This window comes from Trichosurus vulpecula, chromosome 8 (genome assembly GCF_011100635.1).
Source record: "Trichosurus vulpecula isolate mTriVul1 chromosome 8, mTriVul1.pri, whole genome shotgun sequence".
Taxonomy (NCBI): Eukaryota; Metazoa; Chordata; class Mammalia; order Diprotodontia; family Phalangeridae; genus Trichosurus; species Trichosurus vulpecula.
The window spans coordinates 196,349,164-196,367,821 of NC_050580.1; the positions used below are offsets into that span (position 1 = coordinate 196,349,164).

At 41.3% G+C, this 18,658-nt stretch overlaps 1 protein-coding gene across 2 annotated transcripts in view; it reads right to left on the reverse strand.

The window, feature by feature from the left end:
• Positions 1-18,658, reverse strand: part of PLA2G4E (phospholipase A2 group IVE) — a 144,051-nt gene that overhangs the window by 62,216 nt on the left and 63,177 nt on the right. For both annotated transcript variants that reach the window (XM_036736285.1, XM_036736286.1), the window contains exon 2: positions 9,571-9,643. In XM_036736285.1, the coding sequence (XP_036592180.1) occupies positions 9,571-9,643 (73 nt within the window). The remainder of the gene's footprint in view (positions 1-9,570; positions 9,644-18,658) is intronic.

Consider the following 18,658-nt stretch of genomic DNA (forward strand, 5'->3'; position numbering starts at 1 on the left):
AGGTGACTTTGGACAAGATATCACTTTACCTCTCTTGGCTTAGATTCCTTCATCTTTAAAAATGGATGAATTGGACTAGATGACCTCTGAGGCCCCTCCGAACTCTAAATTTATGATCTGAAATTCTGTGAATAGCCATCGATGAGGAGGAGGAGGAAGATGATGGAAGATGGCAATGGAATGCCAAACAGGGATGACTTCAACTTGAAAGGGGGTGGTATTCTAAGGCATACTCAATTTGCTAATCTTTTTTCTCCTAGTGTGACTATCTGAGGGGTAGGTCATCAAAGTGAGCTTTCTTTCCTGGAAGTGGGTGGTAGGAAGTGATTCAGCAATTATATATTACAGTCAGAGGCAGAGACAACTCCTTCCACACTCGACTCAAGAATGGTTTTCCCCAGGAAGAAATCAAGCAAGTTGCTAGGTGGCTGCTGGGTCTGACCCAGGGCTGAATAAGGTGATTTCATTTGAATGTGAGTTGTCCTCAAGATCTTCCAGGATAAAATATAAACTTCTCTGTTCTTTTAAAGTCCATCAAAACCTTGGCCCATTCTACCTTTCCAGCATTATTACATGTTACTCTCCTTCACACCCACTAAGGTTCTGTCAAAGTGGCCTTCTCACTGTATCTCATTCACAATGCTTTATCTCCCATCTTCATGTCTTTGCACTGGCCATGACCCACTCCTGGAACACATGCCTTCCTCACCTCCACATCTTAGAATCCCTTGTATCCTTTATAACTCAGCTCAGGCACTACCTTCTACATGAAACCTGGTTCTCCACCCTGCCCCACCTTGCTTCCTGCCCCAGGTATTGGTACATTCTCACCTCCCTAGAAGGAAGGAAGAAAGGAAGGAAGCAAGAATTTATTAAGCACCTATTATATACCAGCCTGAGGGTGTTCTGCCCAAAAGAAGGTACATTTTCTTGGCTAAAAGTTGCCTCATTAACTTGGGGTTTACTGGCTAGATTTCTTTCTCAAAGACCAAACCTTAAACCCAATTTACTCTGGAGCTCACAGATTGGACAACAATAGGTCTCTGCCCTCCTAGCACAGAGTGAATGTAAATACCAAATAGTAACTGTTTCTTTTTTAGTCAACAACCCTGAGGGTCTTCACCTCCCAGTTTGATTTTTTTTTTTTTTTATTAAAGGGGCCATCCCTTAACTCACCTCTTAAAGAGGCGTATTCACTGAATGGCCGTTACCTCACAGAGTGACAACCTGAAGAGGCCTTAGCCCAAAAAGGCCAGGAAATCCCATTGCATCCTGGGCCATCTCTAGTCATCCTGGTGAATATCAGGCAACTGGACCAGATGGCTCTGGAGGAGAAAGTGAGGCTGGTGACCTTTCATAGCCCTCCCTTACTCAAATCAAAGTCAACTGCAAGTCATGTCATCATCTCCCTGATGTCATGATCCTCTTTGAAAATGAAGGAGAAACACACAATTATATACCAGCCACTATGCTAAGTGCTTCACAAATATTATCCCATTTGATCCTCACAACTTTGGAATATAGATGCTATTATGATCCCCATTTTATAGTTGAAGACACTGAAGCAGACAGAAGTTAAGTGACTTGGCCAGGGTCACACAGCTAGGATGTGTCTGAAGCCAGATTTGAACTTAGACCTTCCTGGCTACAGGACCAGTGTTCTATTCACTATGCCAATGAACTACCAAGTGATCTTGTATCTATTTTGTATATAACTATCTTGTATCCATTTTTACATATAACTATCTTGTATCTTGAATAACTATCTTGTATCTTGTATCCATTTTTGCATCTAACTATCTTGTATCTTGTATCCATTTTTGCATCTATCTTGTATCTTGTATAAATATCTTGTATCTTGTATAGCTGTCTTGTATCTTGTATCCGTATTTGCATATAACTATCTTGTATCTTGTATAAATATCTTGTATCTTGTATAGCTGTCTTGTATCTTGTATCCCTATTTGCACATAACTATCTTGTATCTTGTATAAATATCTTATATCTTGTATCCATTTTTGCATCTAACTGTCTTGTATCTTGTATAACTATCTTGTATCTTGTATCTATTTTGCATGTGACTATCTTCTATCTTCTATCTTTAGATTTGAAGATCTTTCCCACACATTAATAGGCCATGTGACCTGCTTTCTTCACAGGAATCCTAAATCATATGTGGTAGAAGGAACTTGCTGAGAGGAAAAGGAAATTGTGTCACAGGAAATGCTGAGAAAGCAGTTACTTCAGTTAGAGCTGAGGGAAAGAACAGATGTGTGGTGACTGTGAATTAAGTTTTTGGGAAGGCCCCCGAAGAGGGGCAGAAGGTTGTGGGATGGAGTGGTTTTCTGCTGTGATGTTGTGGACTTATTGGTTACAGGATCTGGTTATGGTGTCTGAATAAATGTTTTACTTCTACCTTCTATGTGGAAAGTCTCAAATATTTTGCAATACAGAACCTCATAGACGTTTTGACAATTATCATCTATATTGTGATTATTGTCTTGCTGATACACTTGTATAACTATCTTGTACCTTGTGTAACTATCTTGATCTTGTATCCATTTTGTGTATATATCTATGCTGTCTGTCTCTTCTGAATAGATTGTGAGCTCTTATGGCAGGACCTATTTCACTGTTGTCTTTGTCATCACAAGCTCTGAGCACAATGCTTGGTATATAGTGGTGTTTAATAACTGTCTGTTGATCAGTAGTTTTATAAGGGCAGCTAGTCTTAGAGTCAGGAAAACTTATCTTCCTGAGTTCATATCCGGCCTCAGATACTTACTAGATGTGTAACCCTGGGCAAATCATTTCGCCCTGTTTGTCTTATTTTCCTCATCTGTAAAATGAGCTGGAGAAAGAAAAGGCAAACTACTCCAGTGTCTTGGCCAAGACAACCCCAATGGGGTCATTAAGAGTCAAACAAGACTAAAACAACTGAACAACTACAAGTTTTATAAAAGACCTTCACAGGGAACCACTTTGCCTGACACATTTGAGGTTCAATTGTGTGTGTCCTCGGGATGGAGGCTTTTGCAGTCAGATTCATTAACTTTTTCTTTGGGTGAAACAACAAGAGAGTTTAAGAAATAGTCTAGTATCTAGAAGACACTAATGCATTTCTAGACACTTGTGATATCGTAAAGTAACTCTGCCCCTCTGGCATATGTGAGTAAAATATGTGGATGTGGTCACCTTCCCAACCACACACACACACACACACACACACACACACACACACACACACACGCTCCCCACACATTTGTAGCATGGGGCAACGTACAAGATGTAACCTATGACATTTTCATCTGGATGACCTTAGATTAAAGTCAACCTTCAGGGCACCTCAGGAAAAATGTAGAAATGTCACAAAAGAGTGAACCTTCATCCTTCTGTGTGACTATGTATGTCTGGAAGGAGAGGAAAGACAGTCCTAATAGGTTTTAAAGCAGGTATGCTTAACCCGTTTTATGTCACGGACTCCTTTGGTAATGTGGTGAAACTTATGGACCCTTCTTATTTTAAATAATTGAAAGAAAGATTAAGTTTTGGTCCAAGGTTAGAAAGAGTAAAGAAGTAAATTTTTTCCCATCCAAATTCATAAACTTTCTCTGGTATCTTTCCAGGGGTCCTTGGACCTCAGCTTAAGAACAGTTAGTTTGGATCAGCAGTTCTCAAAGTATTGCCTATGTACTCCTGGGAGTCCCTGAGACCCTTTCAGAGGATCCTCAAGGTCAAAACTATTTTCGTAATAGTTGTTGTTCATTTGTTTCAGTCATATTCGACTTGTTGTGAAGCCATTTGGGGGTTTTCTTGGCAAAGATACTGGAGCACTTTGCCATTTCCTTTATAGATGAGGAAACTGAGGCAAACAGGTTTAAGTGACTTGCTCAGGGTCACACATTTAATAAGTGTCTGAGGCCAGATTTGAACTCAGAAAGATGAGTATCCCAGACTCTAGGCCCAACACTCTATCCCCAGTGCCAGCTAGTTCCCCTTAACATCTTCATAATACTAAAATATTATTTGCCTATTAAAATGCTTCTTTCTCTTTCCAATTACACAATATCTCTGTTTGATTAGATTTTCTTCATATACTTCAACCAAAGCAATAAATCACAACAGACTATTGAAGCAGATATGAGAATCTAGCTATCTTCTATTAAGGCAAACATTAAAGAAATTTGCAAAATTCTGTAAACCAATGCCACTCTTCTCACCAAGTTTTTGTTATAGAAAATAGTTTTTTTTTTCATTAACAGGTTACTTATGTTAACATATGATGTATTTATTATTTTCATTTTAATGGATTAATAAGTATTTCAAAACTTATCAGTTTTCATATCATAAATATCACTAGATACAGCCCATGTAAACCAAAGTTCTTGAGGTTCTCAATTTTTAAGAGTGTAACTTAAACTTTGATAACTTGTGGTTTAGAACAACCTTGTATCCAAAACTCCTGAGTACAGACTGAATCAGATTAAAATGTAATTGAGAAATGTTCAACAAAATTTTAAAAATACAATACAATATAGATGATGTTAATTTGTGGCTTTCTAAGTCAATATCCATCAGGGATCTGTTTTTATTTGAGTTCGATATCACTAGTTCGAAGTATACATTGGACGCATATTAGCACCCCAAAAGAGGGAGCCCCTGTACTAGACTTGGTATTAAAAAGACCTGGATTCAAATTCTACCTGTGACACTAACTAGCTGTGTTACCCCCCAGCAAGTCACTTAACCTACCTGAGTTCCGAGTGTCAGGTAACTCTGTAAAGGCTATGCTATATGCCTCCATGGAGAGAGTTTTCATACTCAGAATTCTCACAACAAATGATATACCAGGCACTCGATGATTAAAGTATTCACATTTCAGATCTTTCTGAGCCTCACTGTCCCCATCCCATCCCCAGGGAGAAAGGTGCCAAATATGATCTGAAGGGTAGATTACCCAGTGAATAATAGGCTCTACCACAAGTGCATTTGAATGAAGGAAGATAATCCAGGTCACAGACTACCCCAGGATGCAGATTAATGCAATGAAAAGAACCATGCAACCTGAGATGAATCCAAAGGAACTGGGATTCAAATCCTGCTTCTGCCATTTACTAATTACGTGACCTCGGACAAGTCCCTCTATCTCTTCGGCCACGATTTTTCTTGTCTGTAAAATAAGGGAACTATTCTAGATGACCTTTAAGGGCACTCCCAATTATAAATCCATGATCCTGTCACTAAAAGAGTAATGAGGCTGCATAATCTGAGTGAGGGAAGGGTGAAGTCTTTGACCAGTGCCCAGCACATAGTAGACAGTTAATAAATGTTTATTGACTGAATGAATGAACTAGCAATGGCCTTCTTCCTGCTTTCCAACACAGAGATGGATAATTTCAACAATACTCATATTAACTGTTGCTTCCCCACATGCTGTTTAGGGGATGGGGCAGGCCTATAAACCAGTGTCCAATTAACACTGCTAACCGCAAGCCTCCTTGAAATGCTATTCCTTTCATGCCTCTCTCCCCTGACAGATGAATTAAACCTACAATTTGCCCACAACAGCTTTCATTGACACTGGTCCAGGCAGCCTCACCCTTGGGATGAGCTCAGAGACACAATGCTTTTGTTTTTTTTTTTTTTTTAACCACCTTCCTCTTATCTCTGTTCTTCCTCCCCCATCATCTCTTGTCTGTATTGCTGTACCAGCCTTTGAGCTCTTTTCCCTACCTCTAATTTCTCCCTCCAATTCATTTGGAACACTGGCGAAACTGCCATCAAACACTCCTTTCATCAGCTTACGTCTCCTATCCATGAACCTGTAGTAAGTCCCTGTTGCCAACATGATCAAATTCAAATTCTCCATCTTGGCCTTTAAGATTTTCCAGTGATCTGATCCTTCCCTTATACTCTCATCAGTGTTCAACCTTATCTCACAACTCCCCAGCATGTCCTCTCTTTTCTCATTACCCTTTATACATGACAAGCTTATTCCTGCCTATCTAGTTTGCTTATTACACATCCTCTCCCAGAAAGCCCTTCCCTCCTTTTCTCCACTAATTCAAATTCCACCGGCACGTCAAGCTCTGGCTTGAATCTCCTTTCTCTCCTGATGAACCTCATTACCATAAGCTCTCTCCACTGGTGTGCTGGTTAATATTTAGCATCTGGCTCTTGGGGGCAGGGGAGAGGGGAATATGCCTATGACACACTTTTGAGTTTAATCTGCAGTATTAATATTTTCTCCACCACTTTCTCAAGTTTAGGCAATTGGTGAAACAACAAATCATGCCCCAATCGGTAGCGTTTGCTGATTTCTGAGGTGTAAATAGTCACATTGAAAATTTGACAATGGATTTCTCCCTTGCTGAAATTCCTAGATCCCTTATAATTTGATGTATGAAGTCCAAAGTGAATTGTCTCTTGGCTTCTATTGTTCCATAGTTGTTCTACTCCTCTCTAATTGTTTCTTGTCCTTAAGTCAGTCAAATAAGTCACCTAGCATTTACATGTAGCATCTACTACATGACAAGCACATGTTCTAAGCCCTGGGGATAAAAAAAAAAGCATAAGATAGATCTTGTTCCCAAGGAGCTCAAAATCAAATGGAGAAACCATGGAAAGAATTATTTACAAACATACAAAGAACATGTACAAACAAGATTATGGACAAGATTAAGTGGAGATAAGCAACAAAGGGAAGGCCTTAAGGGAGATCTAGAAAGGCTTCTTAAAGAAAGTGGGATCTTACCTGGGACTTGAAGGAAGCCAGGGAATTTAGGAGGCAGAGATGAGGAGGGATAGAATTCCGGGCAGTAAGTGAAAATAACTGGTGATGGGAGATGGAGCATCGGGTTCAAGGAAATGCGAGGAGGCCAATGTCACCAGATCACAGAGTCTCCTCCCCTAGGATCCATAGGTCATCTAGTCCCATCCCATCATTTTACAGATGAGGAAACTGAGATCTTTTTTTTGAAGGGGGAAAGCAAGGCAATTGGGTTTAAGTGACTTGCCCAAGGTCACACAGCTAGTAAGTGTCAAGTGTCTGCGTTCATATTTGAACTCAGATCCTCCTGATTCCAGGGCCAGTGCTCTATTCACTGCACTACCTAGCTGTCCCTGGAAACTGAGATTTCAAGAAGGTAAGTGACTCATCAAGGTAAGTGACATAGCTAGGAAGTGTCCAAGGTTGGATTTGAATCCAGGTCTTCCTTATTCCAAGGCCATTATTCTAGACCAGTAGTAAATACAGTCATTCTTAATGAATGTTTGTTAACAAAAGAGGAGAGGACCTTATTTTTTCCTTAGTGAAGACACCAAGATTGGGGATGATTGGGTGCTTCTGGGGAGCAGCTGCTGACCTGGGGTCAGGCTTAGATGATCACTTGTGAATAGAGACATCCACATTCCCCATAGGGCATTGGCCCAAGGGATTTCCTCTTTAAAACAGGAGGTGATTAGGACAACATATGGGATGTAGTCAGGGCTTTTTATCCTCTTGAGATATCTTAATGAAGCAGAAGGATACGTTGAGGCAGGTGGTGAAGGGGGAAGGAGGCTTTGCTCCTCCTTACCACACATATCTCTACACCACCCTTAAAGTCATCTTCTCTCCCCTCCTCACAAAAGGAGAGACGGCCTTGGGAACTATGATCTAGGAACATGGCAGCCAGTGGCAGGGAGCTCCTTCTTTCCAAAGAGGGTGAATATGAGGTCCCAAGAATGTAATGACTATTAATTTATTCCGTTATGACAGAGACCAAAACCTCAGCGCCTTCTACCCTGATACGTTTTATTCACAGTAGCAGAAGAATACTTTCTCAGGACTAAAGGTACAGTGTGTGTTCCCATCCTGAATCCTCTTAGCTCCTATATCCAATCAGTGATCAAGTCCTGTTGTTTCTACATTTTCAACACCACTCTTGAGCATTCTCTTTTTCCTTCTGACACGGTCACCATTCTGGTGCAAACCCTCATCGCCTCATTCCTAGGTTATTACCATAGACTGGTCGGTCTCCCTACCTCAAGTCTCTCCTCACTCCAATCCATCCACCACTTAGCTGTCAAATTCATCTTCCTAATTCACAGCTCTGAACATCTTACCTCCTTATTTAATAAATTCCCATGATTTCCTATCATCTTCATGATCAAATATAAAATCCTTTGGCATTCAAAGCCCTTCATAACCTGACCTGCCTCCTTTACCCAACACACACCTTTCCAGTCTTTTTACACCTTTCTCCCCCAACACACTCTCAGATCCAGTGCATTGCCCTCCTTGCTACTCCTTAAACCAGACACTCCATCTCCCAAGCATTTTCACTGGTTATTCTCCATGCCTGGAATCTCCATTTCTTCATCTCTGCCTCCTAGCTTCCCTGGCTTTCTTCAAGCCCCAGCTAGAGCCATACCTTCTGCAGGCAGCCCCTCCCAATCATCTTTAATTTTAGTATTTTCCCTTTGAGATTACTCCCAATTTATTGTGTGTATATGTAATTACATAGCTATAGATGGATAGCCATAAAGATCTATGTCTACATATACATATGTACTTTATGTGTATGTGTGTGTATATACATATCTATACATGTGTGTGTATATATCTTATTTCTACATGGTTGTTTTCATGTTTTCTCTTCCATTAGGTTGTTAGTTCCTTGGGAGCAGGGGCTGAATTTTTTTGGCCTTTCTTTGTATTACCAGCTCTTTATACAGAACTTGGTGCATAGCAGGCTTAATAAATGCTAGTTGAGAGATAGCTAGGTGGCACAGTGGATAGAGCACCAGCTCTGGAATTAAAAGGACCTGAGTCCAAATCCAGCCTCAGACACTTACTAGCTGTGTGACCCTGGGCAAGTCACTTAACCCCAATTGTCTCCAAAAAGAAATAAATAATAAAGAAATGCTACTTGACTGACTGACCCTGGAGAGCTCCCAAGGATTGGTTCCTCAGAAGGAAATCCTTGTAAGATCTGAGTTCTTGGGACTAGACAGATTTTTCTGAGTGGTACTGCCTGGAGGCTATACCTTCCCTCCAGGGAGCCACAAAATGGGAATGCCTTAGGCTGGACCTCAGTGATCTGAGAAGTTCATGTTCTTGGGTGGGAGGATTCGATAGGTGTAGGTGCTAGTGGCAGAAAACAGGAAATGGGAGAGTGGAAGCAGAAGAGGAAGTGAAGAAGCTCAGAGCTGATGTGGTGTAATGGAAGGGGTCCTAGACTTGCCTTCAAGAAACCTGAGTTCAAATCCCAGTGCTGCTACTTGCTAGCTCTGAAATTTGTAAGGTGGAAGGACTGGACTAAATGACCTCTAAGATCCCTTTCAACCCTAATAGTCTATGAATTAGAAATAGTAGCTTTGGAGGCAGGCATTCCCTTTATTTTCTTTTTTTTGGGGGGGGGGGCGGAGGGGGTAAATAAACCATAAACCTTCAATGTCACTGAAATCTAGAGCAGGCACAACACCTATGTAGGCATCCTTAACCCTTTCTCTAACCAGGACCTGTCTAGGCCAGGTCTGACCATCTGGACCTTGCAGAGAGGTAGGACCTATTGAGGTGATACTCACACACATCAGCCTGACGGACATTTTTCATCCGAATGATCCTCACTGAGAGCAGATGGCAGGGAGACAACTGGTCCTGTAGAAGGAGGAGAGATCGAACATGATATGAGAGCTATAGCTCGTTAGGGGCACAGACGTGGGACAGGTGTGTTTCTCCTAAAACTGTAACATCTTGGGGGATGATAATAGCACCTACTTACAGTAGTGCAACTTGTGGCACTTATAGTATAGTATAGGGCTATGGTAGGGATCACAATAAGTCTGCTTTGCAAACTTAAAGCACCACATAAATGTCAGTGATGGTTATTTTTGTTATTATTATTATTGCCTCTTCAATTCGAATCAACAAACATTTCTCAAGTGCCTACTGATGTATGCTAGGCTCTAGGGGATATGAAGACAATCCCCCCCAACCCCCTACCCTCAAGAAGCTTACACTTTATTGATTCAAAATCCTTATCTGTAAAACAGGAGTAATCCTACTCAAGGTTATCTATTTCACAAGGCCCTGAGGAAAGGAAAGTCTTCTGTGAACTGTAAGGCATTTCCTCCTCCTCCTCTTCCTCCTCCTTCTCCTCCTCCTTCTGTTTATATAAATATTATTCCTGATTCTTTACCTGATAAAATATCTACCCAGACCTCATCTTTGATAATCCCAGTTCTCTTTCAAATAAACAGACTACACCAAGTTACTTTTAACCATTTTCTGCTGGAGGCATTTGTACCTTCTTAAGGAAACAGCAAGGAGTGTATCTCTCTCTCCCTATCTCAAGACTATAGTACTTGTAACTAGCCATGTCCTGATTTGATTAATTTCTCTTTGTTCCTATATATCCTATTTTTAAGACTTCCTAGTACCTTAATCCCAGGGTATATTCTTGCTAACGGTCTAGACAGCACCTCTCAGTATGCAAAAAAGAGGTGAAAACAGGGTTGTGTAGGAAACTGTGAACTTCTGTTATGTACAGTTTGGGTGTTTTTAAGTGAATATTAAATTTAACACTAGTAATAGAATTGTAGTTGTAGTAGTCATAGTAATTACTAGTAGAAATAGAATTGCCCCTGCTTATCTGTGTCCCCTTCTGAACTTCCTTCTGCTCTCTTCAGCATATTAAAAAAAAAAAACAAACAAAAACATGTTTCATTGATGTTCTTTTTTTTTTTTTAAGCAGCATCTTCCAAACAGTGGGACATGGGGAGATGGAGTAGCACAGGAGATCTTTCAGGGGGAGTGATGTGAAGCAATGACCAAAATACCTGGATATTTTCTTCTATAATTCCTACGTAAATAATTGTTTTTGAGTCATTTCAATTGTGTCTGATTCTGTGATCCCATGTGGGATTTTCTTGGCAAAAATACTAGAGTGGTTTGCTATTTCCTTCTCCAGCTCATTTTTCAGATGAGGAAACTGAGGCAAACAGGGTTAAGTGACTTGCCCAGGGCCACACAGCCAGTAAGTGTCTGAGGCTGGATTTGAACACAGGTCTTTCTGACTTCAAACCCAATGCTCTATTCACTGCACTATCAAGTTGCCCCACATAAATATTACATTTTCTCTTTTTTTAAAAAAAAAAAGTGAAAACAAAGTTCAAATCAAAGTCAACAAAAGAGAGACTAAAACAAAAAATTTGTTCCAAATGAGGTGGAGGTGGGAGGTGTAGAAAGGGCCCTACATGTAGGTGTGGGCTGTCCTGGACAGGTGGTGCCCCTCCCCTCACTCCTCCATCCTATCCCCCAATGTTTCTTAACTATGTTCTAGACCACAGGGAAAGGAGAGGGTAGGTGCTTATGGCAGGGTCAGTGAACCCAGATGATAGTGAACTAAGCTCCATGACCAAAAGGGAACCTTCATGTCTGAAACATGTTTGCTCAAAATTCCAGTCCTTCCCATTACTTCCCCCCGCCCAGAAACCCAGGACCTCCACCCACTTTGCTCTTTTCCTTATATTTCATCATCGGTTCTCTGTAGGATTCACCCATCCTCCTCCCTTTGGTTTCTGGCTCAGACCCCTGTCGTCTGCTTCCCAGACACTGAAATCTGCTCCACCCAAGTTTCCAGTTTCTCTCCTTTTCTTAGTTCCAAAGTGACTTCAAATCGTCTTTCTTTTTGGGGGTCTTTGACCACATGATCTCCTTTCTTAGCTCCTCAGATACCTTCTTGTTGCGGGCCGAGTTAGAGCTGAGCATGTCCTCCTCGGACCTCCAGGCCCAGGGGCCTGCTGAGATAGACATGGGGCTTTGGGATGTGGGTGGAGCCAGGAGGAGGGGTCTCGCCTTTGTTGCCTACCTGGCAGTTCCAGGTCTTTGCCCGGACCTGACTGAGCACATGGAACTTCCGGCTCTCTGTCCTGGCTTGCCAGGGCACGTGGAGTTTCCAGTTCTTTGCCTGGACTGCCTGCCCTGCAGGGAGCTTCCCCTGCTTTGGGTTAGCGCGGGAAGAGAAGGGGAGGAGAGTAGGCGGAGTCGGGGCGGTCCTAGTACCCAGGTGTCTTGATTTTTACCTGTCTTTCACCCACGTAACCAAAGAATGTACCTACGTCACTAAAGATATAAAAGTGCTGCTTGCTGAAATAATAAACGGAGTCATTCACCATCTTTCGGCTCCTGCCCCATTCGTTGTCCGCGAGATCAGGTCCTTTGCTAGGCAAAGGCCTGGGGCTTGGGGGGAACCCCGAGTATAGTTGCGAGGCTTCGGGAGCCCGTAACACTTTCTCAGTCTTCTGTAACAACAATGCTACTTGTCACTACTGTGGCTATGTAAGACCAATAACATCAGCACACAGGAGGCCTACTAGCAGAGATTCTTTCATCTGCTTTTCTAAGGAAAGCAATTTTAAGCTGTTAACAATCTTACTTTAATTAAACATACATATATTATTAACTTAGTTCAGGGGAAAAAGTCAGTACCCTGAACTTCAGAGAAAACGCAAACAGAAATTACAAGAAGAAATTATATAAACAGAGCAAAATAACACAAATCAATAGACAGGCTTCTAGCCATCTGACCAAGACATTGCATACATAGTTACCAGAGAGAGAAGCACCAACATCTGGGTTTTTCAAAGCCTCGGGTCTCCTTAATGGCTACCTAGAGTCTCATCTGGTCAAATCACATGACCCTCTTCCAGTGAGTGAGCCCCAAGCAAAATGCTAACCTCAGAGTATATAAATACTTATTCAGGGTCAGAGAGCATCACAACCATGCGACTCAAAACCATATGACCTAGGCCTTCCCTTGACTTAAGCAGGTCATCAAAGACTCCCAATTCAATCAAAGGCTCTTGATTAAACAAAGGCAAGGCTCAAAGGCACTTGATTGCCTTAGTGCTGAGAAGCACTCCAAAACAAAAGACAACAAAAAGTCCCACTTTACTTGCCATTACATCTTCTAGTGCCATCTTCACATAAAGGAACAATCTCTCATCCACTATGCCTTTGGCAGGCTATCCTTGCTTGTACTCATCACCTCCTACTTTTTCTACCCACTCTCTTTAGCTATGCAGGTCCTAGGGCCAGTGGACTAGGCCTTGAAGAGCAGTTCTCAAATGATCTCAAGTGATCCAGGGAACCCCCTTCCTGGGGATCCAGGACTTAGTATTACTATGAAAATAAGTCAAAACTATTTTCATAATAATACTAAGATGTTTTCATTTCTAGAATATGGTAAATATCAGTAAATAAAATCTATATAAGGAAAAGCTTTTACTCACTAACTTTTAAGAGTGGCAAGGGATCCTGAGACCAGAAAGTTTGAGAATCATTGTCCTATGGGATTGGAAGGGCCTGATGTACTATGGTTCTGGATGGTGGACAGGGTACCAGAATTTCTGAAACAAATAGGGGACAAGACCCTATAGTAGTCACTGAGTGAGAACACCATTGACAACAGTCTTGAATTGCCTTGCACTCAGTTACACATTTAGCAAAATTTTGTTCAATTACTGAATTTTTATTTGGATTAGAGATTGTGTGGCTTAGTGCAGAACTAGCTTCAGAGTGCAGTACCAGATCTTAAACTATATTGTAAGGCAGTAATTATTAAAACTATCTGATACTGGCTAAGAAATAGAACAGTAGATCAATGGAATAAAGGAGACATACAAATTACAACAGCATGTGAATGCAATAACCTTGTATTTGACAAATGTAAAGATTTAAAATTTGGGGATAAGAATTCATTATTTGGTAAAAGTTGTTGGAAAAACTGTAAAGTAGCATGGCAGAAACTGGACATAGACCAATACCTTATACCATTTACTAACAAGATACATGATCTAGATATAAAGAGAGAGATTACAAGAAAATTAGAAGAACATGGAGCATATTACTTATTAGACGCATGGATAGGTGAATAGTTTATAAATACACGAGAGAGAGAGAGCAAAGTTAGATGTAAAATGGATAATTTTGATTACATTAAATTAAAAAGGTTTTATACAAATAAAACAAATGTAGCCAAGATCAGAAGGAAAGCAGAAAATTGGGGAAAAATTTATAGACAATTTCTCAGAATGGTTACTTAACTTCTCAGTAGTTGGCCAACACTCTTTGACTATAAATGGAAGAAGAGGTGTCAACTTGCTTTGGTGAAGGAGTGCCCTCACCTAGGAGTTGCCTACACCAATGAAATCATATGTTCAGTCTCTGACCTCTAAGGCTGGGCCTCCTCTAGGGTTGATGGCTCTAGAGAAATTATTCAACCTCTATTGAGAATCTAGGGAAGGACATTCATATCAGACACTGTCCACACAGTCTTTGTTACTTCTAAACACTGAATTTTATCAGTAGGCCACTGATATTGGGCCTTTCCTCCCAGGGCTTTGACTTAGCATCAATTCAAGACAGTTACTTTAGTGAATGTGGTAAAATTATTTCCTCTGATACACTTTTCAGGCAGACTGATTCACTCCTAGGGTGCTCCTCTGCCCATGTCTGCATTTCCAGGGCCTTTCCCTTTTGTCCTCACCCACTTCCTTTATGACAAAGCCATCTTTTATAACACAGATTTTTAAAAAGAAAAAAAAGTAATTCAGCAAAACCCATGAACATATCAATCATGTCTGATAATATATGCAATGCTCCATATCCTTAATTCCAGCATACGTAATACTTTACATCCTTAATCCCCACCTCTGCAAGGAAGGGAGGGAGGTATATTTCTTCTACAATTCCCCAGGGCAAAGTAAAGCTTGGTCATTATTATTACCCAATATTAAGTTTCTTGGTAAGGAGGGGGTAATTTTCACTTCAGAAAAATTCTGGAAAAGGTATATTATTTACCTGAAACACACAGTAAATCATTTCTTTCCCTCCCTCCCTCCCCCCCCCCTCTCTGTCTCTCTCTGTCTCTCTCTGTCTCTCTCTCTCTGTTAAACCCACAAGGTGAACAATGCATCTGCTGGTCCTTTTTATATAATTAATTCAGGAATAATATCTAATTTCTTGCTCAGAAATCCACTCTGTTCTACTTTTCACTTTATAATGTTCACTGGAGGATGTGGTTTCTACTCTTTTGAAAGTTTTCCAATGGTCTTTGGTGAAAAAGCAATAAAATTCTGACCTGATCCTCCACTTGAAGAGGCCTGGCCAGGTTACAGGAGCCAGGATCAGGCAACTAGGACCATCTCCTTGATTTTTCATTGCTTAGTGGCAGGGCTGCTGAGGCTAAAATGTTTTAGAAACAAGGAAACATAAGCACTGACCAGGAGAGCTCAGGGGCAGCTATGCGGTTCAGTGGATAGAGTGCTGTGCCTGAAGTCATGAAGACTCATCTTCCTGAATTCAAATCTATCCTGACACTTACTAGCTGTGTGACTAGGGACAGATCAGTTAACCCTATTTGCCTCATTTTCCTCATCTGAAAAATGAGCTGGAGAAGGAAAGGCAAACCCTTCCAGTATCTCTGCCAAGAAAACTCCAAATGAAGATTTAAATGAACTGATACAAAGTGAAATGAGCAGAACCAGGAGAACACTGTACACGGTAACAGCAACATTGTAAAGTGATTAACTGTGAATGACTTGGCTATTCTCAGCAATACAATGATCTAAGGCAACTCTAAAGAACTTATGATGAAAGATGCTATCTATCCCCAGAGAAAGAACTGACGGAGTCTGAATACAGATTGAAGCATACTTTTTTTTACTTTCTTCATTTTTCTTTGGTTTTCTTTTACAACATGACTAATATGGAAATATGTTTTGCATGACTACGCAAGTATAACCTATATAAAATTGCTTGCCTTCTCAATGAGAGGGGTTGAGAGGTAGGGAGAGATTTTAGAACTCAATTTTAAGAATGAATGTTGAAAATTGCTTTTATGTGTAATTGGGGAAAATGAAATATTAAATTAAATTTTAAAAAAAGAAAACTCCAAATGAGGTCACAAAGAGTTGGACATGACTGAAAATGACTGAACATCAAGGAGAGCTTAGGGAAATTTGGGCAAAACCTTATGCCTAGAGGACCTTCTGCTTTTCTTCTCACTTTCTCAAAACTGTAATTAGTGGTCCAATTGGGAAGATTCCAAGCCAAACCAGCGGCTGATCTGAGCCCGGGAAATGGGTCAAGTCCTCAGAGAATCTCCTAACAGCTCTTTTGTCTTCTAGAAATGTGGCTTGTTAGCATTCAAGCCTCTACTTGTCACAACATCTTAGGATCACAGATTTAATTCTGGAAGAAACCTTAGAGTCCACTGAATCCAACCTACTTGCTTTTCAGATGAGGAAACTGAGGCACAGAGAAAGTTAGGTGACTTTCTCAGGGTTACACATGCCTGAAATGTTAAATGCCTGAAAAAGGATTTGAACCCAGGCCTTTCTGACTAGTGTCTTAGCCACTACATCGTGATGCTCTTATCTTCCAGTGAGGACTTTGCTCTACCCAGACTAGACAGATGGGTGTCTATTCTGAAAGTTCTCCAGGAAAGGAGCTTCCCCCTCAGCCTCCTCTCAAAGAAGCCTCCTCTCCTGCTTCTGAAGCAGGTATATTCTCTTGTTTTGTCCTTAGCAAAGACAGTCCACAACTAGCCTCCATCTTCAGAACCCATCAGAAACTCAAAGACAGTTATTATGGACCCTTTCTTTCCTTTTCACCTAACTGAAAAAAAGAGAATCTGTCTCATTGATTCATTGTGGGGAGCACTGAATTTGTGGTTAAATGACTCAGGGTCAAATCCCTGCTTTGGTACTTAGAAATTGTGCCACCTTGGGTAAATCACTCCCCTCTCTGGGCCTCAATTTTGAGCCGAGATTCTTTGACTCCATATTCACTGTTCTTTACATGACCCTGTCTCCTTAGCTTGCCATCCACTGTAAGCCTCAGATCACATCCCGTAATTCATGGATGGAGACCATGACGGCAGTTAATTTATAAGCCTTTATCAGTACACCTGGAAGGTTTGAGCCAGACTTCCAAAGGGAAACTGAGTCACCTTGCCTCATCCCAAAGGAAGTTGTGGCACAGTGGATGGAGCCCTGGACCTGAAGTCAGGAAGATCTGGGTTCAAATCCAACCTCAGACACTAACTTAGGCTTGAATGCTAACAAGACCCTAGGCAAGCCATTTAACCTCTGTTTGCCTCAGTTTCCTCAGCTGTGAAATGAGGATAATAATAGCACCTTTCTCACAGCATTTTCTAGTTTACATCTTCTCAGTCTTTTTATTTTGTTCATTTTCAGTTTGCATTTATTACTTCCAGGGTAAAGCCCTTATGATTGTTTCAGTCCAAGCAAGTACTTTCTCTCTGCCTTTGACCTGGTTGCTGGTACCCAGAGGAGCTCTGTCTGGATCTGTCTACTTACTACAGCTGCCTTTGGGAAAGGAAAGAAAGAGAATAAACAAGTCACTTTAATTCTGTCTGCCTCAGTTTCCCCAAATGTAAGATGGGGGTAATAATAACACCTACCTCCTAACGTTGTAAGGATCAAATGAGATAATATTTGTAAAGTACCTAGCCCAATGCCCGGACACAATAGGCATGTAATAAATGCTTGTTTCCTTATTTATGTGCATGTCATGTCTTCTGACAGAAGGTAAGTTCTGAGAGCAGAGACTATTTCCTTCCTAGGTCTGGATCCCTGGAATCTATCATAGCACCTGGCACAGAGTAGGAAATTAATAAATGTTTGTTGATTGAGCAATAGATGCCATATTTTGGTTTTCCTCCCAGAAGCTTGCCAGAGAAACATGCCTTATCAGGCTACACAAGCATGGTTTCTTAACTTTTAGCTCTCACTGTCAACGAACAAATAAGAGTTTTGGTTACAGATCAGCATGAATTGGGTGCCAAGGTTGGGTCACTTCTGGTGTGACCAATAATAGCATTCAAGGGCGTAAAGCTGAGGGACCAGGCCCGTGAAACTAAGACAACCCTCCTTGAGGCCCAGGATCTTCTTTGTCCCTGGTTGGTGACTACCAAAGTTATACCCCACTGCCTGCCTCCGCACTGCCAGGATTCCCCCTTGAGAAGGCAGATAGCGCTCTAGAGAGGCTGGAGGAAACTCCCTTCCTCAGGCTTCTTTAAAAGATATGGCTCAATCCAGGCCAAAGTTACCACCTCCTCCTCACACCCAGAAACATGCTGGGTGTAACCACCAGATCCTTACACATTCATGTCAGCCCTTGAGACAGCCTTGTGATAGCTGGTTGGGACACATGCACTTCCCACTGCAAGGATGTCATCAGGTGGAACAAGATGTCATGGGGCTCGGCATCTTTCAGAGGCTATGTAAGTCAGTTGAGTAGGAGAGTCCAAATGGTGAAATGGAGGAAAGGCTTTGCTGTCAAAGGATCTGGGTTCAAGTCCTGACTCCTATGCCTTGCTACTTCCTACTCTGTATGACCTTAGACAAGTCACTTTGCCACTCTAGGCTGCTACTTCCTCATCTGTAAAATGTGGGTACTTAATTGGAGAACTAATTTATGAGGAATCTTCTACCTCCATATCTTGATCTTACCCAATGATTCTTCTTTTTTCTTATTTGCATATACCTCATTAGCAGGGTCTGAGGGTCCCTAGTCTGAGCTAGTCTTAATTTTATCAGTAATCAAGCCCCAGACACTGACAGCAGGGCTAACGAGCTAGCTAGG